Source organism: Eumetopias jubatus, unplaced genomic scaffold (genome assembly GCF_037043125.1).
Source record: "Eumetopias jubatus isolate StellerSeaLion01/CBP00866 unplaced genomic scaffold, mEumJub1_p1.0 scaffold_17, whole genome shotgun sequence".
In the NCBI taxonomy this organism is placed as follows: Eukaryota; Metazoa; Chordata; class Mammalia; order Carnivora; family Otariidae; genus Eumetopias; species Eumetopias jubatus.
The window spans coordinates 41,544,367-41,566,665 of NW_028274823.1; the positions used below are offsets into that span (position 1 = coordinate 41,544,367).

Consider the following 22,299-nt stretch of genomic DNA (forward strand, 5'->3'; position numbering starts at 1 on the left):
TTTCCTTTCCAGAGATGAACAAGTGATTGAGCTCTGAATGAGTGGACTCTTCAGGAAAGGTTGGGCAGTCTGGACAGTTTCAGTCTCAGGGATGTCATGAATTTGAGCTTCCAAAGCTGGTGATGGACCTTCACGTTGAACTCAATGCCCAGGGCAAGTAAGAGATGGAATAGAATTTACCGTGTTTCTGTCCTGAAGGAAAATATCAATCCTCTTCCATGAGAAGCTGACTGCATAGAGGGAGGCATGAGCACTTTATCCAGCAGTAAGAAAAGATGGAAACCAATAAACCCACACTGTCTATCCTGGTCCTCCATGATGGAGCTGTTCATGATTCTATGATAACACTGTGTCCATATCAATGGAACCTACCCATAGCAAATGGCTCATGGCCATGGGGACCAACGTCAAAGCACAACCTCCTTAGCACCACCGTTTATCAACAGGTAAGCATCATTTTCTAGAATTGATGGCCTCACCTTCTCCGTTGCCATAAGAATCCCCCTGCGAATATTCAGGGTCCTTGAGACATGAAGACCATGGAGTAGTCTCCGGTCTCACGAATGAAAGACTGACCTTCCACGGGAAGAAATGGAGGGCTGGGCCGGAGTGAGAGGAAGGGGTCTCAATGGCCATGGAATGGCCTGCAGCTCTGCAAATGATGAAGCCAACAAAGGATTAAATGAAAAAGCCGATGGTGCACTTTATAGGGACCTACACAGATGTAAGGGATTATTGCTATGCTTATAGCATTATTTTGTGGTTATTAGTACAAATGTGAATGGCTTTTGCCTGGAGGACATGATTAGCAGAGGCTTAGGAAACCCCCATCTTCTTATTATTGCCATTAACGTAAGGCTGTGTGGCACAAGCCCCGTTAACGTTTCTCTCCCCCATACTATTAACCCTGTAGTTCTGGGGCTGCATTATGGAATACTCTTTGCCTTTCCAGTTCAACAGAAATCCAGGTGGTTGCGTGGGCTGGTTCTCCTCGGATTGGGTTACTCTCCTTGTGTGTGATGAAAGAGAGCAATATTTCAAAACAAAGTGCTGTGTTATAATAATTTGCCTGGATTCCCAGGGCGTCTTTTATCTGACTTGATAATAACGTAGTTCATTAGCAGGCTTTGTTAGCTGATAACCTAAAGCAGTAACATGATACTCATAAGGAATTTTCTGTGTGTAAGATAGAATAAACCATCTTGTAAGGTATCTGTTAATTGATTTGCTTCTTTTAGCAGCATTTTAATTAAGACTTCTGATTTGTGAATGGCAGAGACACTTACAACCTGAAGGTGAATGCTTCAGGATTCTCAGTAATCATTTTGCTATAGACACAGTAAAACCGTGGGGTCCTCTCCTCCATCCCACACCATGATGTATTTTCCTAGCATCATTCCTGGGCTCTGGTTCTGTGTTAGCCCCACACAAGGTTTCCTGGGTGAAGAACAGAGAAGTATGCTGAAGACCAAAATGCTCTCCTTGGGTTATAAAGGCTGACATGCCCTGGGAGACAGCATGGGACTCTTTGTGGTGGGTCCCCTTGGCTTCCACCCCAAATTCAAGCTCAGTGTCTTCCTTCTGTGGCAGTTCTCCTGGAAGCTCTCTGACTCCTTTCTTGACAGCCCTTCTCCCTGGTAGCAGTTCCTGGGGATGGAGGTTCCAATGGGCAAGAGCTCTGGGAAGTGTTTGGAAGCAGCCCCGAGAAGTCATTGTGTGTGAAAGTGCAAAGTCAGGAGTGATGGCCATTCTGACTACCTCACCCAGTGGTTTGGGAGTATGGTAGCAGAGGCCAAGGGTTAGGGGAAACCCTCCCTTCTCAGCCCATAGGCCCTGGGGCCCCCGGAACGCATGCAGGTCCCACACAGCCCACCTTGGCAGGCAGAACACCCTGCCCCAAGGCAGGGGGGCAATGACACTCAGACACTTGGAGGGAGAGCCATCCCTACAAGGGCGGAACAGGCTGCTGACAGTAGCCAGCCAGCATCTATGGGCATAACAGTGGTTTGCTGCCTCCAGGACTCAGCGCCCAGAGGAGGAGAAGGTAAGACATGAGAGGGTTATCTGACGAGATCAACAAATAAAAAATGTGCATCAATCTCTATGTCTATAAATTAAAAATATACTTACATGGAATCTATAAATTAAAATCAATACATAAAAAGCAAATGCATATGCGTATATATATATTCTTTTATGTGTGTTTTTAAGGTATACATATCATAGAATTTTAAGATATATGGGGGTTTGAATAAGTTAATAAATGATACTCTTTTTCATCATGAAGTTTGGAAATAGCTGAGAGTAGACAAACAAGCAGATGGAGATTAAAATATGAGAGTTATTGTGATTTTCAAATGAGTCATGACATGCCAATATCACTCTGGGGTCCCAAGAGTGCTGCTTGGTGTCCTTGCCGCTCCAAGTAAGAGGGGAGTGTGGCTTGGGCTGGGCTGCTGGCAACAAGGATGCAGAGGGTGGATGTGTTGGGATGGGGATTAGAGGTGAAGACGTCGAGAGTTATTGCTGGGTGGATTAGAATGAGAGGGAGGACGCGACTCAACATCACTCATAGGATTTGGTGCCACTGATTAGGATGTGGAGGACCTGGGGCCTGCTAGCCTTGGGAAGGCTCTGCTGCTGGTCTTGGGTCTCTTGTATCAACCATTAGGGCACCGAAGTGTGGGCTACATTTGGGGAGAGTAAACCCCACATTCCTGCAAGTGCTCAAGCTTGGGGACTGGGGTTAAAAACACACGTGTTGGAGATTGCTTCAGAATGTGCTCTGGGATCCATGAGAGAAAGCTGGGGAGGGTCAGCGTGGAGGAGTTGCAAGGCTCCTGTTGGTGAGATAGAGTGTGTATGGGGTTGCTTAGTCAGAGGGAGGCGGAGAAAGAGCAGAGCCCAAAGATGCAAGCAGAAGGGGTGGTGCCTGTGACATGAAGTCTAAAAGGGGCCAGATCTGGGCTGTTGTCAGGGTCCAGCCTGCTGACTGGTTCTTTTCCCTCCGAGTCATTTGTCATCATCTCAGACTTGTCAGATAAATTAATCATCCTTCAAGGGATATGATTCTTCACATGTACGTTATCATCGGATGACAAATGAGTGGTACATCTCTACACAAAGTGTGGGGAAGTTGCTCAGTCCTCATATATCCCAGCCTCACTTACCAGCAAATTTTGGGTCTGAGGGTTCATGGTTCTGGAGTTTCCACTGACTTATGATTTTCTCATCATTTGTGATCCTCTCTCTGTGCAGTTTAGGGACATAATAGAGTATGTAGGCTCTGTAACCAAATTCTGCTTTGTGAGCTGGACAAATTGTTTAACTTTGTTATGCCTCAGTTTCCCCATTTGTAAAAATGGGCTAATAGTTGTACTTACCTAATAGGATCTTTGTTAGCATTAAATGAGGTAACACATGTAGTAAAGCTCTTAGACCGCGGACATGTAGTCGGCATTCAGCAAACACGCTCGGTCACCTTTTACTCTATTCTAAAATTCAGAGGTGAAATTAAGGAAGTCTTCATTTTTAGACATTCATTTCTTTATAGATATTTTTGAATAAAATTTTATTTTAGAACCGTTTTAGGTTTTCCTTAAAGTTGTGAGGGTACTTCAGAGAGTTCCCCTATGCCCCACTCCCAGCTTCTTTATTATTAATATCTTATATTAGTATGGTTTATGTGTCACAACTGATGAGCCAGTTTGATTCCATTATTACCTAAAGTCCATATTTTATTTGTAGCTTCTTAGTTTTTACCCAGTATCCCTTTTCTCTACTAGGACCCCATCCAGGATGCCACATGACGTTTAGCTACCATGCCTTCTTAAGCTCATCCTGGTTGTGATGGTCTCTCAGACCTTCCTGGACAGTTCTGAGGAACACTGGTCAGGCGTTTGGTAAACTGTTCCTCAACTGATAGTTTGATGTTTTTCTCATGAAGATAAATTTCTTTTAGGCCAATTTTAATATAAAATTGATTATAATCATACAATAAACCAAGTGTTCACTGATGTTTACCGTTGTTCACGTAAATAAAGTTAAGCAGATCGCTGACAAATCTCCCCTAAGTCTAATCTGGTAAGCTCAGTAAAAAGGAAAACTTTTCTTTATTAATAAAGCAAAGCAGGTGTTTCTAGTCAGTGTGGGGCTGCTCACGTTGGCATCACACAACTGCTGTGCCTGTTAGATCAGCCGCAGAGACCACGAGAGTACTCGGGTCCCTGTTTGGGGCAAGTGTAGATTTGACTCCACGGTCCTCTCTTACCCAAGAAAAGATAAGCCCACCTTTGCTCCTTCTGTGGACAGGCAGGAGCCCTTGGTAGTATGGCCTGAGCTCTCCAGGGAAGTGGTTCAGAGCTGCCCATTACGTTTTCCTAGAAAAAACAAAGACCCACAAAGAAGCCTTACAATACGGTTCTGATTTTTTTGTCCTTTCCTGAGTTTAAATAAGAAGGTGATTCTTACGTACTGGTAACAAATTGTGAGTCAAACACAACTGCTGACCAAAAAGGAAATAAAGCTATGTCCAAGAATTACCTGCAATGTGTTCTGATGGGGCATTTCCAGCAGGCAGCAAGGGCTCTGCTCTCTGTCCCCAGTAGACTCACTCCAAGGGGAGACATTGTGTGGCCTCAGCCACGTCACCCAGAAGGTGCTAACTACTGCTATTGTAGATGACCCTCCGCTCCCTCCATCAGCCTGTGGAGGGAGTCAGGTTGGGTTGATGACTCTCCTACACCCCCATGAGGTCTTGATCTGGGATCAAATTACCAAGGATTGAAATTACGCATTTTATATTTACTGACCCCAATGAAACAGTTAAACATTTTTTTAAATGCTGGTCCAAAAATATTTCTTAGCTTGGAAATCTTAAAATACTTTGAAAAATAACTCTTGAGGGATTCTGAAGCTGGATATGACAGAGTAGCATATCATTCTAACCCTCCTGCCAGTAACAACGATAAATTTAGTACAAAATACAGTAAGCCAACCATTTGAAGTATGGATGAGCCACTCAAAGCAGGCATAAGCCAGAGGGAAATTGACTCTTAAAGAAGAGAAGTCAGTGAGCTCACATTTATTTGGCTCTACCCCTGAGGACACATCTAGTTTACATTGCACACAGGGCAATCAATAGAGTGTAAGTAGAAAGTGGCTCTCTTACTGGGCATAGACGACAGAGAGTGGGGCTCACAGAAGTCATAGGGGCTAGAAGTTTTGGGGAGCAATTCTAGAAAGAAAGCAGTAAGCGGGGTAGACCAGAAATCTGCTTTAGAATTCCCCTAAATCCTTGACTAACTTCTGAACTGGGCATGCACACAGTGAAATTCGAAGGGGCTCAATGGGAAACAACCATGGGAAGGCTAAAAGGAGCTGAGCAGAGATTTCAGCAGTTGCCCTGCCATTGAGGGACAGTTCGAAGTTCAAATCCTGCCAAATAAGAGGGGCGTGATGTGATGGTTCATTTCATGTGTCAACTTGGCTGGGCCACAGTGTCTGGGTATATGGGAAAACATTATTCTGGATGTTTCTGTGAGGGTGTTTTTGGATGAGATTAACATTTAAATGGATGGACTTGGAAAAAAGCAGATTGCTCTCTGTGATGTGGGTGGGCCTCACCCAATCAGTTGAAAGTCTAAATGGAGCAAAAGAGTGTTCTCCCCTCAGCAAGAGGGTACTTTGCCAGCAGACAGCTTTCAGATCTGAACTGCAACATTGGCTCTTCCCTGGTGTCTAGCCTGCTAGCCCACCCTGAAGATTAGGACTCACCAGCCTCCATAATTGCATGAGACAATTACAAAAAAATAAAACTCATTATATACATATTTTTTTGGCACAGATGTGAGAGTTTTTCTAGGGCAGATAGAAATTCTACTCCTAAAACCATAGTGTGCCTATGGCATGTCCAGCGTGAAAATGGTCTGAGTAATACAGTATTGTGTATAATGGTTTTATCCCTGGGTGATTGACCCTGATGTTGGAATGGAAGCATCTTCTTCTCTGGCCATTTTGTCCAAGTTTTGGCTCCAATGCCAGGCTGCCCTTGGAGAGAGTGAGAGAGAGAAGAATGGCTTCTGCCAGCCTGAGGGGGTGGCCTCGGGTGATCTTGGCCAAGAGAGTCCCTAGGTAGAGAAGGGGACAGAGTAAACAGTGAGGTTGCTGTAGCAGGATGGACAAAAAGATGGTAGAAACAAGTTCAGGTGGCCAGGACTGGTCCGGGCCAGGGTGAGGTAGAGGGTAGGGATGGTGTGAGGGCAGCTGCAGACAGAGGCAAGAATCAGGCCGAGGGGGACCTGTGGGTATCGGGAGAGGTGGAGTAAGTTAGGAGGTCAAGGCGATGCTCACTCTCTTCTCTGGCTTGCGAGTAGCTAGCTTAGAGGTGGCTATTCCTCCCATTAGTTGGAGGAGCTGGTATGGGACAGGTCTTAAATCAGTATGGGCAGCTCCAGGAGTGAAGGCAGGCACAGGATCCAGACACTCTCAGTTCTTCATGTGGCCATGGATCTGGCCTGACCCTGCAAGAGTGATCAAAGTCGTAGAGGACCGCATGGAAGGTTTCGTGCACCTGAATTGTGGGGGGCGTCTCCCCTTGCAGTAAGTCCAGGTTGAGGGGGCTGACTCCACTTCCCCAGAGAGGGGGTGGGCAGAAGAGCAGGACAGCAGGGAGGGGATTTGCCCTAGAAGAGAGAGAAGATGTTCCATGGGTGAGACTTTTTGGAGAGGAAACAATGTCTGAAAACAAATTTTCAGAAGTTTTGCCATGAAAAGCCTCTGATGTCCCTATAAGGAAAGATAATGGGGTGAAAGAGCAGTGGGATTAAGAGCACACTTAGAGCACTGAGAAATGTATAGAAGCGTCGAATCATTACATTGTACACCGGAAGCTAATATAACACTGTGTGTCAATTACACTTGAATTAAAAAAAGAAGAAGAAAAAAAAAGAGAAGAGGGATGCGAGCCACGACGGGCGTGACTTGGCTTCAGGTGGGCTCAAACCAGCCCCTTTCAGTGGCTTCCTACATGAGGATAGTAATGGCTCTTCTGGGTGAGGGAAGGGACAGTGACGAAGGGGAGGAGGGACAGACAGAGGTGGCTCAAACCTGGAGCCTGCAGGCCGGGCTGGTCGTGCTCTCAGATCCCACCTGGGGCTGGAAGGGGACCCCTCCACTGTCTCCCCGGTTCTGAGCGGGGAACCTGAGTCTCTGCTCTAAGAACCATGAGGGTAAACAACCAGAGGTCGTATTTTAGGCCAAGCGAGAAAACGTCAGTGTGGTGTAACTTCTAAGCCTCAGCTGTTGTTTGTGAGATCAGTGAGGCACTTTGTCTCCCAAGGGGAAATGTCTCTTTAAATTAATGATAATTTATAATATGTACTTAGCGTTTGCCTGGCACAATTTTAACTAAGAGTTGTAAAGCTGCCTTAGCCTTTACAGGGTGGAAATGATGCCAAGCCCAAGGCTCACACCAGCTTTGTTAGGGGCTCAGGTGCTCAGGAGTGGTGGATGGCAGTGGCTGGGGGCTGGGGCCGGTGTCCAGAGGGGGAGGGCCAAGGGGGGGGCCCTGCGAGGACGCGGGGGTCACTGACGACAGCCCGGCTTGCCGTGAGAGGGAAAGCCTGAGCTCTGCGGACACATGTGGGCCCTGGTTCACATGTCTGCTCGGCAGCTCAGCAGCTATTTGACCTTGGGCAAGTCAGACCGGAAAACGGGAGCGGGCGGTGGTGGTGTCTCCTCCAGGACCATTGTAAAGATTAAATGACAAAATGAAATGCCCTGCTCTGTGCCTGGCACACAGATAGCAAGAGATGGTGGACTCTTTTCTGTTCTCCGACCTTGGGGCCGGAGAAGACAGAAATCTGGGTGGACCTTCTCTTCCTCCGGGCAACTGGAACTGGCTGATTTAGGTCTCTAAGTGCCTGAAGCTCATCACACCCAACTTTCGCTGACTGTGTCTGTGTTCCAGGCCCTACTGGGCAGCCCCCACCCCCGCCCCGTCCCCCCAACTAGAGGTGCCCCGACCCTGCCCCCAGGCTGGCCCCGGGGAGCCTCCCACCCTGCAGGCTCTCTTTCCTGTGGCCAGGCCTGCCGGCCCAGCTGGCTTTGATCAGGCTCTCACTGAGCCACATTTCTGTCTTCATTTGTCCCTGTTTATGTTTCCTTGCAAACAAATGTCATGTCTTTCCCACGGGGCTTCTCTCTAGCCAGTTTATTTTAACCCTCTGCAGACAGGGCCAGGGTTTTGCTTTTCATCCCCAGTCCTATTTACAGCACCCACTGAGCCAAACGCTGCCTCGGACCCAGAGGCTGGTGCTGTCCCCAGGCCCCTGGACGGGCCCACTTGGCCTTGGTGTGGAGAATCCTAGGGATGGATGAGTAGGAGGCGTGAAGCTTTGCAAAATCTTGCTTGTGGGCCTCTATTTTATTTTATTTTATTTTATTTTTATTTCATGAGTATTTAAATAAATCTAGAAGTAAGTGATTGCTTGTTTTCTTACATGTTTATTGCACAAAAATTAGAAAATAATCAAAAGGATAAGGGAACCCTCTTTCCAAAGATAAACGTTGCTCACATTTTGGCATGTGTCATTCCAGACTTTACGTGTGTGTGAGCATGTAGATATACATAGACTATGTTTTACATAACGAGTATTATATGGTATATGTTTTTACTTACTACATCGTGAACATATTATGTTGCTTTCTTCATGAATGGCATTGTATTTCTTCATCTGGTTGTCCCATAATTTATTTAACTCAGGGGTTCTCGAACTTTGTTAGGCATCCACATCAATCACAGGGAGGTCTTATTCAAACACAGATTGCTGGCCCACACTGGAGCCGAGCCCAAGAATTTGTAGTTCTAACAAACTCCCAGATGGAAGCTGATACAACCCAATCAGTTTAGCCCAAACTCCTTGCTTGGGACACAGGTCCCTTTGGAGTTTATGAGTGTAAATGACACTGTGGTAAAAAATGGGCTAGCAACATCTTGGGCATACCTTTCCTTAAGGATAAATCTCTAAGAGTGGAGTTGCCAAGACAGATGGTATCATAGGCTTCAAGTTGTTGCTACATATTGCCAGAAATATGTAGCGTTTCGTTTATTTTTCCACCAGTCTACCAGTTCTGGACTTTGTATTTATTTCTCTTCCTCCTTTTCTAAATAAAATGTTCCTACCACGTGTAGCTAATCTAGCCAAGAAAACTAGGTTCCTGTCCCACAGGCTGTGTGAACCCAGAAAACCTTCCTTACGCATCTGAGGCTTGGCTTTTTCATCTATTAGAAGGGAAAGAATACTCTTTTGCCCCTTCCTGGGTTGCTGTGAGGATCATAAAATGATGCATGGGACTGCCCTTTCTAAATTGTGACCCATGTACCTAGCAGGGCTAGGGTAGTTCTGAGCTCTTCCCTGAAGGATTAAGATACAACCTATATAATTGAGTCTATTTCTGGTTTTCATTTGTTTTTAGATTCCACATAAAATGAAATAATATGGTATTTATCTTTTTCTGTCTGACTTTTTTCACTTAGCATAATACCTTCTAGGTCTATCCATGTTGTCCATCTTGAATGGCAAGATCTCTTTTTTATGGCTGCATAGTATTCCACTGTATATATTCCGCATCTTCTTTACCCATCAGTGGACACTTAGGTTGCTTTCATATCTTGGTTATTGTAAATAGTGCTGTAATAAACCAGAGAACAAACTGGTGGTTTCCAGAGAGGAGGGAGTCAGGGGATTGGTGAAATAGTTGAAGGGATTTAGAGGTACAAACTTCCAGTTACAAAATAAGTAAGTTATGTGGATGAAAAATACAGCATAGGGACTATAGTCAGTAATACTGTAGTAACTTTGTATGATGACAGTAACTACACCGGTTGTGGTGAGCATTGTATAATGTATATAACTGTTGAATCATTATGTTGCACACCTGAAAATATTTTATGTCAACTATATTTCAATAAACAATTAATTAATTAAAAAAATATAGCTTGTAGTGTGGAACGTTCTGGAAAGTTAGAGTGATCGGGGGAAAGTTGCCTAATGGGCTTGTCTTCACAGCCAAAACTGTGGGTTCTCCCAGTTGCCAACAGGAGCCCCCAGTGGTATGACGGTAAATGATCAACAACCCACTCGATGACTGTGGTGGGGGTGGGGTGGGAGGCGAGGCCCTGATTTTAGCCTTTGCCAATTACCACCAAGTAACTACTTCCTCCAAGCTGCCACTGTGTCGTAAAATTTAGTAAAATAATTAGGAATTGATGAATTTTAAGTATTTATTACTTTGGTGTTTAATGTAATTTATTTAACTGTCAGCTTACATGAATTTAATTTTGATAAGGACTGTATTTAACAACTAGCTTGCAAAAAGTTCTTTAAAGATTTACAATTGGCTCTTGCTAGCCAGAACTGGGTGGCCTTTGCACATCATTGGATGCCCATCTTGTCCATGAACTCGTTAAAAATACAAGTCACTTTTTCAAGTTCATGCAGGAATAATGCGTGGTTATGCCGACTTCGTCTTGTACATTCACCTGAGGGTGACACACTAGCAATCTGAATTATTTTGGTTTTGACATTTATATATAGAAGAGTCCAGCATTAGTTAGGTGTTGCAAGGACTGAGATTTGGGGTCCCACTAAGACATCTCTCCGGCTCTCATGCAGGGCAGTCAAGCTCCTCCCCTCATCCCCGCATGTGTCTCGTGCAGAGAGAAAGTGGCAATTTGGGGGAAGCATGCTTTATTTCCAGAACCTCATCAGTGAGGTCTTGAGAGATCAATTTTCAATTGCTGCTCTTCTTGCCTTTTAATTATCTTAGTTGGGCTTTATTGTGATCAATTTAATTTGTTGTGGGTTGGGTGTTGAGTCCTACAGTGCGCCTCTCCTTATCACATTACTAACGTTTGCGACCTGGAATTTTCTAATGAGCCCACTTGCATTTGTGTATACTTCGTGGCTCAAATATGAGTCCTCATACCTCTTTCACTAAGGCAGGTAAACTATATAACAAAATTTTTTTGGCGTCTACAGTGATATTACAACATCTGTAATGTACCACTGCCTGTGAATCTATGCTATGTAAATAGCCTATCACGCATTGTAGCCAGTGAAGTCATAAAACATTCGGTGGGTTATCTTCAAGTTTTGGGGAATCATTTTAAAACTATAAATCAAAATTTAAATAATATGCAGATGCTTGTAGTCTTCTCCTATAAGTAATAAATAATTCATATGTGTTCGCCTCTGATCTTTACCAGAGTTGTTGAATTTCTGGCAGCCGGTGGAGGGGGGAACTTGGGATGGCTTCTGAGGAGAGTTGTCTTTTCCTTGTGAAGTGAACCAAACGAAGCTGACGTCTTTCTCACTAACACTGGAAAGGCTTCTCTCCCCCCACCCAGGAGTGGGTGCCCACCGTGCCCATGATGCTGGCTGGTTCTGGTGATGGGCGGTCAGACGTGAGGTGCATGTCTCCAGCCACCATCTGTCCATTCCTCTTGCACTGTGAGGGTGCTGGAGCCCAGTTCTGTCCCCCTGAAGCCAATTCCCCTGATTGTGAGCTCCTCCCATTTCATCAGCCTGAGAATGAGGATCACATGGAGCAAAGGGGGCCCTAAGAACCAGACCTTTCTACATGAGCAAAGCCAGATGGGATCCCGGGAATGCAAAGTGTGGCTCAATATTTTGAAAGTCCAGAAAGGTAACACATCACATTAATAGAATGAAGGGAAAACGCCCCACAGAATCACGTCAATTGATGCAGAAAAAGCATTAGACAAAAGTCAACATCCTTTCATGATAAAAGCACTCAATAAACTAGGATTCAAAGGGAACTTCTTCAACATGAAAAAGACCATTTATAAAAGCGCACAGCTAACCACATGCTCAATGGCAAAAGGCTGACAGCCTTTCCTGAAGATAAGGAACAAGACAAGGATGCTGGCTTTCAGCACTTTGATTCAGTGTAGATGGAAATTCTTACCAGGGCGATTTGGAAAGAGAAAGCAATAAAAGGCATCTAGACTGAAAGGGAAGAAGCAAAAGTGTATTTGCAGATGACATGATCTTATGTGTAGAGAATCCTAAAGAGTTCACAAAAAACTTAAAATTAATAAAAATCAGCAAAGTTGAATTTAAAAAGTTATATTTCTGTACAATAGTAAGGAACAATCTCAAAAAGATATTAAGGAAACAGTTGCATTTACATAGCATCAAAAAGAATAAAATATTTAGGAATAAATCTAACCAAGGAAGAGCAAGAAAAGTGAAACTAGAAGCCCCCGACCCCGATGTGGAGGGGGGCTGGAGCCAGTCTCACTGCCCTGAAGGGGTCCAGCTTGTAGTTGGACTGGTGTGGTTGAACACACTGCCTCATATTCGGGTCCCTAAGTCTTAGCTTCAGATTCCTTTCTGGGGAAATTTCCCATAGGACTTTCACGTAGCCTAACTTGGCCTTCCCAGAAATCATTCTTGGAGGGCTTGGGATCAAATACAGGGCTTTGGGTGGTGTCCTGAGGAAGGGACAGTGGCTGGACTCTCCTGGGATACCTTCCCCATTCATTAGGCAACTGTATCATCTCATAGAAGAGACACTTTCTCTGAAGGACTGGAGGGGAAGAAGCCAGTCTGAAGATGAGGGTCTGCAACAGCCCTTCTAATTGTGGGGATGGAAATAAAGCATCCCATTTATCTGTGAGCACATATGCTGCTTGCCAGTGGGGATTGCAAATGCCTTGGATGTGAGCTGAAGGCTGCATGGGAGTAAGCCCAGCACACTTAGAAATCATGGTGACTTGCTGTTGGCCTTTGGGGTCCTGGGATCTCACCTTCCAAGTTGGAGCCATGCTTCCAGAAGGTTCATTCAGTAGGAGTTAACAACTGGTGGCCTGAAAGCTGTGTCCAGGGTGGCCTATGGCCAACAGATTTTGGACAAAGAGAGAGGGAAGACCCAGCCCTTTCCCCAGAGCTCCCAGCATGGCTGTCTAAGAACATGCATGGGGAGTGGCCAGCTGCCAGGATCCTGGAGTTCCTGGGTCATCATGTACATGGCCTCCAGCAGGGCTGTCCTTCCTACTAGCTGAAATCACCCTTCCAAGGAAGCATATGTTGGAAGAAGACACTTCTGCATCGAGAAATCTCATTGAACATTCGAGATCCCACAGAGTCAGAGCTAGGCGGGAGGGAGGCAGGGCTCCAGTCCTGGAGCACATCCACGGACATGCCCAGGGGCCCAGCCCGGAGTGTGTCCCCCTCCCTGCTCTCTGATGACAGAGAAAGCCTAGGCTATTTGTGTGGGCGCCCTGAGGTTAACGTCAAAACCCTGAGACAGCTCTAAACAAACCATGGAGAAGGAGCAGTCTGTCATTAAGGTTGAAGGGGAAAAAAACAAAAAAATCAAAACTCCCTTCCCCACTTGCTTGGGGAGCCCAAGGAAGAGTTCTTCATATTACATTTCTCTGTGGCTGAGTTTTTCCTTACGTGGTCCACTGACTCACTTCTCTTTAAATAGTTACAAGAAGCAACAGAAAATGAATTCAAAAGAGAGTACGTCCTTACTCGAATCCTCAAAGGGTCAGATACCTTCTGGCACTTTCTCTGCAGCGTTGGCACAGGGCAGAGGTCATGAATAAATCCTGGCGATTGACCTTCCCCGGGAGAAACTCCCCACTCGGGAGCCCACCCTGTACCTGGCCGGCAATGAATCAGGCGGCTCCCTGCTTTTCTCCCTCCCTCGGGTGTTAAGTCTGGTCAGAGGAGTTCTTTTCGGGGCAGTGGCAAGGTGATGGGTGCTGCCTCGAGGGGCCCTATTGTCTAGCGTGAAGAGAAGAGCGTTGCCTACTGAAAACATTTTCTGTAGCAGCGGGGCCACAGAAAAGTCATGACTGATGCCCCTCCCCCCGGCAAGGTCAGGCTCCCTGGCCAGGCGGACAGGCAGTTTGCGGACAGGCAGTTTCTGGACACTCACAGGCTCTGGGGTGAATGACCTGACTGTCCCTGTCATGCCCATTGTGGCACGAGCCAACCTCTGGAGTTGGAAGGGAAGGGAGAGGAGAAGCGGCGTCTCTGCTTCCTGCCGTGCCTGTGGCTGGTTGGCTTCCTGTCAGCCCCTTCCTGGGGGCTGAGAAAAACAGAGGCTGGGAAGAGTAGGTCTTGGAAGAAAAGTTAAGACTGGAAAACACTCCGGGCCTTCTTGATGAGGTTTAAGGCTGACATGCAATGTGTGAAATGAGTTGGCCAGGACTCAGAGCTCCAAGAAAATGCTGTGTTGGTCCTTTTGGGGTTTTGTGCACCAACCCTGCTGGCTCTGGCTGTGGAGCACGGAAGTTCTTGGCAGGGCTGGAGAACCAGCTGGAAAACTTCAGGGCCTGGGACACAGTGGGCTGGGCGGGCCTGGGCTTTAACCATTCTTCCCTTCTTTTCCCTGGGGGAGGGCAGGAATCCTGTATGGGTGGCCTTACTGAGCTAAATATCTGCATGGAGCAAGGGGAGGGGCTGGGAAAGAAGGCCTTCCCGTGGACAGAAGCAACCCAGAGGCCATGCAGGGGTGAAGGCTATTTGTACACCTTTTAGCGGGGCTTTGCTCTAAGCCACCTGCTGGGAAGTGGCCGGACATGGCAAAGCTGCCCAGCCTCCACCTCATCCCTCCTGCTCGGCGCGTGCCTCACCTAACCCTTCTGAGCTGCAGCCTCCCTCTAGAAAGTAGGGTTAATAATGCCTATCTGGCAGGATCGTTGAGAAGATTAAAAAGAACATACGTAGATTCTGGGGGAATAAAGGAGCTGACTGATGTGACTCTGGAAAATAGTGTTTTGAGTAGAAAGACTAAGGCTAAAGAGAAAAGCAACTATATAAACACTGTAATGTAGTTAGTAAAGTAGTTTCCCAGAGGGGTACAGGTTAACTACTCTGAAACTGTTGTATGTGAATCCTGGGAGTAAACAAAGACGAGAATGGATGATGGGCGGCGGGAGACAGACTCCCAAGTTGTCTCTGGAGAACCATAGTGCTCCACCAGGACGGTACACTACCCTATAGATGCTGGTCAATGAGCTGTTGGAACTAGAACATATTTAAACATTACAGGTAAAAATCAAAGTCTGTTGAATTATGATGGCCCCATAACAGATTGCCCCCAAACTTCATAGAAGATGGATCTTTTATGATGCTCACCATTTCCTTTTTTTTAAATTTTTTATTGTTATGTTAATCACCATACATTACATCATTAGTTTTTGATGTAGTGTTCCATGATTCATTGTTTGTGCATAACACTCAGTACTCCACACAGAACATGTCCTCTTTAATACCCAGCACCAGGCTAACCCATCCCCCCACCCCCCTCCCCTCTAGAACCCTCAGTTTGTTTTTCAGAGTCCAGCATCTCTCATGGTTCGACTCCCCCTCCGATTTCCCCCCCCTCCATTCTTCCCCTCCTGCTATCTTCTTCTTTTTTTTTTTTCTTAACATATATTGCATTATTTGTTTCAGAGGTACAGATGTGTGATTCAACAGTCTTGCACAATTCACAGCGCTCACCATAGCACATACCCTCCCCAATGTCTATCACCCAGCCACCCCATCCCTCCCACCCCCCCACCACTCCAGCAACCCTCAGTTTGTTTCCTGAGATTAAGAATTCCTCATATCAGTGAGGTCATATGATACGTGTCTTTCTCTGATTGACTTATTTCACTCAGCGTAACACCCTCCAGTTCCATCCACGTCGTTGCAAATGGCAAGATCTCATTCCTTTTGATGGCTGCATAATATTCCATTGTGTATATATACCACCTCTTCTTTATCCATTCATCTGTCAATGGACATCTTGGCTCTTTCCACAGTTTGGCTATTGTGGACATTGCTGCTATAAACATCGGGGTGCACGTACCCCTTTGGATCCCTACATTTGTATCTTTGTGGAAAATACCCAGTAGTGTAATTGCTGGATCGTATGGTAGCTCTATTTTCAACTGTTTGAGGAACCTCCATACTGTTTTCCAGAGGGGTTGCACCAGCTTGCATTCCCACCAAGAGTGTAGGAGGGTTCCCCTTTCTCCGCATCCCCGCCAATATCTGTCATTTCCTGACTTGTTAATTTTAGCCATTCTGACGGGTGTGAGGTGGTATCTCATTGAGGTTTTGATTTGGATTTCCCTGATGCCGAGTGATGTTGGATGCTCACCATTTCTGAGGGTCAGGAATTTAAGCAGGGCTGATGGCTGGATTCGGAGGGGATGGCTAGCGTCTGCTCTGAGGTGTGTGGGGACCCAGCTGGAAAATTCTAAAGGCTAGAGGGCAGAATCATCCAAAGATTCAATCACTCACACATTGTTAGTTGGTTGGCACCTTTGTCAGGGCTGTTGGCTGGAACACCTCCATGTGGCCTGGGCTTCCTCACAACATGGTGGCTGAGTCCAAAGGAAAGTAGAAAGAGAAACAGAGAGACACAGAGAGAGAACCAAGAGGAATTCCTATTGTCTTTTATGATCCAGCCTTGAAAGTCTGGAAGCATCATTCCCTGCCTCCTATTGGTGGGGGTGGCTACAAAGTCCACCCTCCTTCCGGAAGAGGGAGCCCCTCTCTCCATGGAGCAGTGTTGACTTCACATGGTAAGAAGAGCATGTGGGATGGGAGATACACCAGAGGAGTGGCCTTCCCTGGAAAATATAATCTCCTACAGCCCCATCTAATCTCTCTTCCTCTTCCCAAGGTCACCACCATTCCCAGGGGCATGTGATTATCTTCAGATGTCCTCTATGCCTTTGCATGCATAGACAACAAAGACTTGGTTTGGAGCTTTTGTGGGAGAGGGTGGCATGTTTAATTTTCACGTAAGTGGAATTCTTTGCATTTTGTTTTTTGTACTTCACATGAATTCACTTATTAGCACATGTAGATCTCTCTTTTTTATTGTAGTATAGTATTCCACAGTTTGGTTATGGTGTAATTTATGTAACTATTTTTTTTTCTTTTGATGGATCTTTGAAATGTTTCCTTTTCTCTTATAAATAATACCGCAGTAAATATTTCTCTAGTTATTATTTCAAGCACATAGCACAAAATGCGAACGTTTCCCAGGAAAGAGATGGATGAGTAAAAGGCTGAGTGAAAGAACACAGCCACTTTTAATTGCAATGGATGCTATCCACTTTCCTTGGAGAAAGGCAGGTACACTGTTAGCAGGAGAGTATAAGAGCGTTCACTTCCTTACACCCTCACTATCCCAGAGAACTGTCAGTCTTTTTCATTCTTGCCTGTCTTAGGGGCAAACGCAATACACTGCACATCATGTGTTTTTAATTTGTAGTTTCCTCATTATAGTTAGGTTGAGTTGGGCTGAACATCTCATCTGTTTCTCAGCCATCTGCATTCTTTCTCCTGGGAATTGCTTGTTCATTTCCTTCTCTGAGCTGTTCATTGCAGTTTCACTAAAAAGCAGAGAAATGCAAATTGAAACAATGAGGTTTTTTTAAGCGATGAAGATAAAAAAAGATGACAAGGATTCCCGATGCTTGTGATGACTGATATGATTTAAGTTCAGAAAAACCACCCTATAATTAGGGTGTTAACTTATATTTTCTTTCTACACACTTTTAATTAAAACACAACCCTAGCACCATATGAAAATATTCCTAGTTGTTTTGTATGAGGTGAGACTGATGGTGGTTTAAAAAAAAAATAGCAAATAAAAATTTTCAGCATCACTTATTGACTGAGTCTTCTTTTCCTCCCTGGCTTTTGTTTTTTGCTTTATCTCTTAAAATTCAAATATATAGGGGTGCTTGGGTGGCCCAGTCGGTTAAGAGTCCCACTCTTGATTTTGGCTCAAGTCATGATCTCAGGGTCATGGGATCGAGCCCCAGGTTGAGCTCCAAGCTCAGCAGGGAGAGTCTGCTGGAGATTCTCTCTCTCCTTCTCCTTCTGCCCCTCCCCCTGCTCATGCATGCTCTCTCTCTTTAATAAATAAATAAAATCTTAGGAAAATTCAAATATATAATGTGATCTTTTTCTGGACTACTTTTATCTTCCATTGATCTACTTATTTTTTTGTGCTGGTACCCCCTTATTTTTATAAGGCAAGCCTCTGGATTTATTTGGTAAGAGAGAGCACAATTATAGTATTTCCTCTTTCCACCAGGGAACATTGTCTCTTTGTAGGTGCAAGTGTGACTTCTCATCACTCTATAAAGCTCTGTGCTGTTCTCCTTCACGCAGTGGCCTTTCCTAAGTGCTGGCTGTGTGGGTGGTGTTGGGGTTACTTTTGGGATATAGGGATTATTTACAATCCATTACTTTTTTGAGCTGTTTAGATTTGGGGATGCTGAGGAATAGAGTTGGTGACGCTGAGCAGAGGTGGGAGGGTAATGGAGAGAAATATTTTGGACCAAATATGTTCCAACATGAGAACCTCCAGGAGCAGAGAGGTGACAGATGGGAAGGCGTGCCCCAGAGTGACTGTATCTGGACTGAGGTTTGCACAGGTGGAGAATGGAGGGGGCCCAGAGTCATGGGGTGAGAACCATCCTGCCTCGGGGCAGCAGAGAATCGAGATGCGGAGAGAAGGCAGCTCTGTTAGGTCAGCGTGTCCTTGGCAAATACCATCAGCAGCTCCAGTGTGTTGTTTGGTTATTCATTGATTTGACGATTATTTCTAGAAAGCTCGTTCATGTGTCAAACATTATTCTGGATGCTAGGGATGTGACAGAGGAAAATTGAATGGACTCTCTTCCTCATGGAGCTTACCTTTAAGAACAGAGATGAATACAGATAAACCCATTATGCATATGTGCAAATACGTGAAAGTGCCTGAGGGCAAAAACTAAAGCAGGGTAAGGACGAGAGATGGAGGGCGGACAGGTGCTGTTTCAGTAGACTGGACTGAGAGAGTGAGCCACCGCAACCTAGAGGAGGGTGTGCCCGGTAGAAGGGCAACTGCAAAGCTCCTGAGGTGGGGTGTCCCTGGCGCCTGGGCACCTAGGCCATGGAGGGCCAAGAGGTCTAAATGAGGCAGGGGTGGGAAACTGAGGAGGAGGTAAGATTTTCAGTCATCTGCTATTTCCTCAGTATGAGGTCGGCCCATTCTGATGTTCGGTGATGACAGTGTGTATGTGAACATGTGTGTAGTTAAGTGAATGTGGTGTGAACTAGTGCATATGCATGTGTGAATATATGTGTGTTGTTAGGTGAATATGTGTGTGAATCTGGGTGTATGTGTGTGTTAGTTTGTATGTGTATGAATGTATATGGATGTGTCTGTGTGTTTAAATGTGTGTGTTTATGTATGTTTGAGTGTACATGTATCTGAGTGATTATGTGTCAGTGTGAGGATGTGTGTGCTTATATATGTATAAGCGTCTTTGTGGGTATGTTTATGTGTTTGTGTCTCTCTGTGTGTACAAGTGTTTATATGTGTGTGTGTTTGTGTTTTGTGTTTGTGTTCCTGACAATAAGCAAGGCAGGAAAGACCTCCATGGGGAAATGAGATCCTGATGGGAAGCCTCTCCCGGCCTCCAGGCTGGGTCTGAGTCCTTGCCCTGGGTCACAGAACAGGCCAGTGTCATTGATGAGGTCACAGAATAAAGCCAGGATCCTAGTGACCACAGGGAGCCCAGAAGCCACTCAGGCTGGGGCCAGTGGAGGGCTTCAGCACAGCCCAAGCCAACTCTCACCAAACAGCTGGAGCACTGAGTCTCCTGCGTGCTGGTGTCCAATCATGAAACGCCACTTCACAGACCATAGGGGAGAACAGTCACCCACAGATGGGGCCAGCCTCAGCTTGGCCAGCCCGGAGTCCACAGAAGAGAGGGTGGAAGTATCCTGGTCAGGTAAGTCAGAAGAAAGGGCGGGAAGGCGCTGCCAGGTGTGTTCCCTGGGAGGGAGGTCCTGGAGGGTTAGGAGTGGGCACGGGGTCACCCCTCGGTGCTGTTAACAAAATGTTGTATTGGCCATAAAAATGGATGGTGGATATGCCTGAGGCCATTGTGAGTACATGAGATAATTTCAGAAGGTATGAGGATGAAACTGTAAAGACGTTCATCATTATATATTTTAATGTACGTTGGAGAAACAGAATTGGCATGTCAATCTTATGATTTCAGAATAATATGAAGAAGTCCTTTATAATAGATTGATTAAATTTAATCTAGAACATCAATTTGAAGACCACTATGAAGTGACCATGGACAGCACCTAAGGGTAATACCAGCTTGTCAGTCAGTTAAGCTCTTTGTGACTCAGTTTCCTAATCTGTCAAATGGGAATCACAAGTGTAATTTCCTGGTTTTTTTTTTTCAATATTAATGGAGTTAAAACGTGACAAGCACTCAGACGATAATGGGATACACTGAATGTTCAAGGAGAGGGCGAGATGCTCCCTGCTTAAGAAAGAGACACATTACAAAGGCAAAGAGGATGACGGGGCTGGAAGGCCTGGCCAAAGCATGTCCCATGCATGGCTTTTTAAATTGGTTTTATTGAGCTGTTAATTTAAATACAGAAATATCAGTTTTAAGTGTACAATTTGAAGAATTTTAATAAGTGTGCATTTGTGTAACCACCACTGTGATCATGATATGGAATATTTTCATCATCCCCAAAGGTTCCTTTGTGACCATTGGAAATCAGTTCCCCACATCTCCCCCTCCCCCCAGCTCCTGGTAACCCTTGATCTCTCCTCTCTCCCTATAATTCTACCTTTTCTAGAATGTCATCCAGGTGGAATCCTATACTGTATGGCCTTTCTACCCTAGGTGCTTTCATTTAGCTTATGCATTAGAGATTCATCCATGTTTTGCAGGTATCATTCCTTTTTATCACTGGATAGGCTTGCATGGTATGGATGTACCATCATCTGTCTATTCACCAGCAGATGGTCATTTTGGGTTTAGTCAAATTTTTGGCGATTACATTCATACATTGTTTGATCCTCATCATTATCCCACGAGGTAAGCACTGTCATCCCCATCTTATGAGGAAACAGCCACAGGAGTGGATGGCACCGGGGGCCTTGGAGCCCGCACCCTTTCGGAGTCCTGAAGGTGGGTTTCGGTGCTGATTCCTGCGGGGGCACTGATGAAAATGTCCTTGCACTTCTCAGGGGCCGTAAAGAGAGAGGAACCATCTCCGCGGCCCGGGCCGGCCGTTCCCCACGAGGAGGACCTCTACTTGGCCGGCAGGGCTCGGGCGATGCTGAGCTGGAGCAGTTCTCCGTCTGCCCAGTCCTCCTCCGAGTACCAGTCCTACTCCCAGTACCAGTCCTGCTCCTCCTGCACGCACGACGGGGAGGACGCCGCCCAGCAGAGCGCGTGCGCCTTCTACACCCACGTGCAGACGGTGCAGGGCGTGGCCGTGGCCTGGGAGACCGAGACGGGCTTCGAGCCGGTCAGCCGGAAGCCCCGCATTCACCAAGCCGAGTTCGTCAAGAGGCAGAGGAGGAAAGGCTCCTCCTTCGAGATGGCTTCCAACACCGACCTGCGCTGGGAACTGGAAGCCAGCAGGAACACCTGCTGCCCGAAGCAGGACGACGCGGAGCTGCTAGGGCCCCTCGAGTGCTGCCTGCAGGAGCTGCGGGACACGCCGGACTGGCTGGTCACCACGAACTCTGGGCTGCGCTGCGTGGCCTGCTGCCGGGTCTTCCCCACGTTGGAGGCTCTGCTCAAGCACGCCCAGTATGGCATCCAAGAGGGCTTCAGCTGCCAGATCTTTTTTGAGGAGATGCTGGAGAGAAGGCGGGCCCGGGGCCAAGTGCAGGAGCTAGAGCTGCACGAGGAGGAGCAGTGCCCTTCGGAAGGCAGTGAATGTTCAAGGCGGCACGCCAGGGTGCTTCCCTCGCAGCAGCAGAGCAGTGAGCTGGAGGTCATGTGCCCAGCCCTGGCCTCACCTCCGGCACCTCAGTTGCTCCTTCCGCAGCCAGCAGGACCAGCACTGCAGGGGCGGGGGAAGAAAGCCAGCAGGAGCTAGAGCTGGGAGGGCCTGACAAGGCAAGGGGAAGAACCCTTCCAAACGGCACAGCATTTCAACCAGAGTCCATTTCAAAACCTGAATCCAAAGAGGAGGGCTTCAAGTGTTTCTGACCATGGGAACGAGATCTGAGGCCCACAAGCCTGTGGCCACAGGGATTTCTATTTTTGTTGGTAGATCAAGCAGGTTGTGACTCAAAGGAGAGCCAACTGCAAATGAAGCGTCAGCCCTATATTTTTCATTGTTAGGAACCCGCCATATGCCCTAGTTCTATGTCTTATTTTAGTGGGATTAAACTTGAGTAACTCAAAACGTAAGGCCTTGTCAAAAG

At 46.2% G+C, this 22,299-nt stretch overlaps 2 protein-coding genes across 6 annotated transcripts in view; both read left to right on the forward strand.

The window, feature by feature from the left end:
• Positions 1-1,212, forward strand: part of TMEM273 (transmembrane protein 273) — a 30,714-nt gene extending 29,502 nt beyond the window's left edge. For all 5 annotated transcript variants that reach the window (XM_028098497.2, XM_028098498.2, XM_028098499.2 and 2 more), the window contains one exon: positions 13-1,212. In XM_028098497.2, the coding sequence (XP_027954298.1) occupies positions 13-37 (25 nt within the window). In that variant the 3' untranslated portion in view covers positions 38-1,212. The remainder of the gene's footprint in view (positions 1-12) is intronic.
• On the forward strand, positions 358-22,285 carry FAM170B (family with sequence similarity 170 member B). Its single transcript, XM_088019974.1, has 2 exons — positions 358-446; positions 21,106-22,285. Exon 2 carries the CDS (start codon positions 21,195-21,197, stop codon positions 21,966-21,968), a length of 774 nt encoding a protein of 257 aa, XP_087876100.1. The 5' UTR covers positions 358-446; positions 21,106-21,194; the 3' UTR covers positions 21,969-22,285.
• The last annotated feature ends 14 nt before the right edge of the window (positions 22,286-22,299 follow it).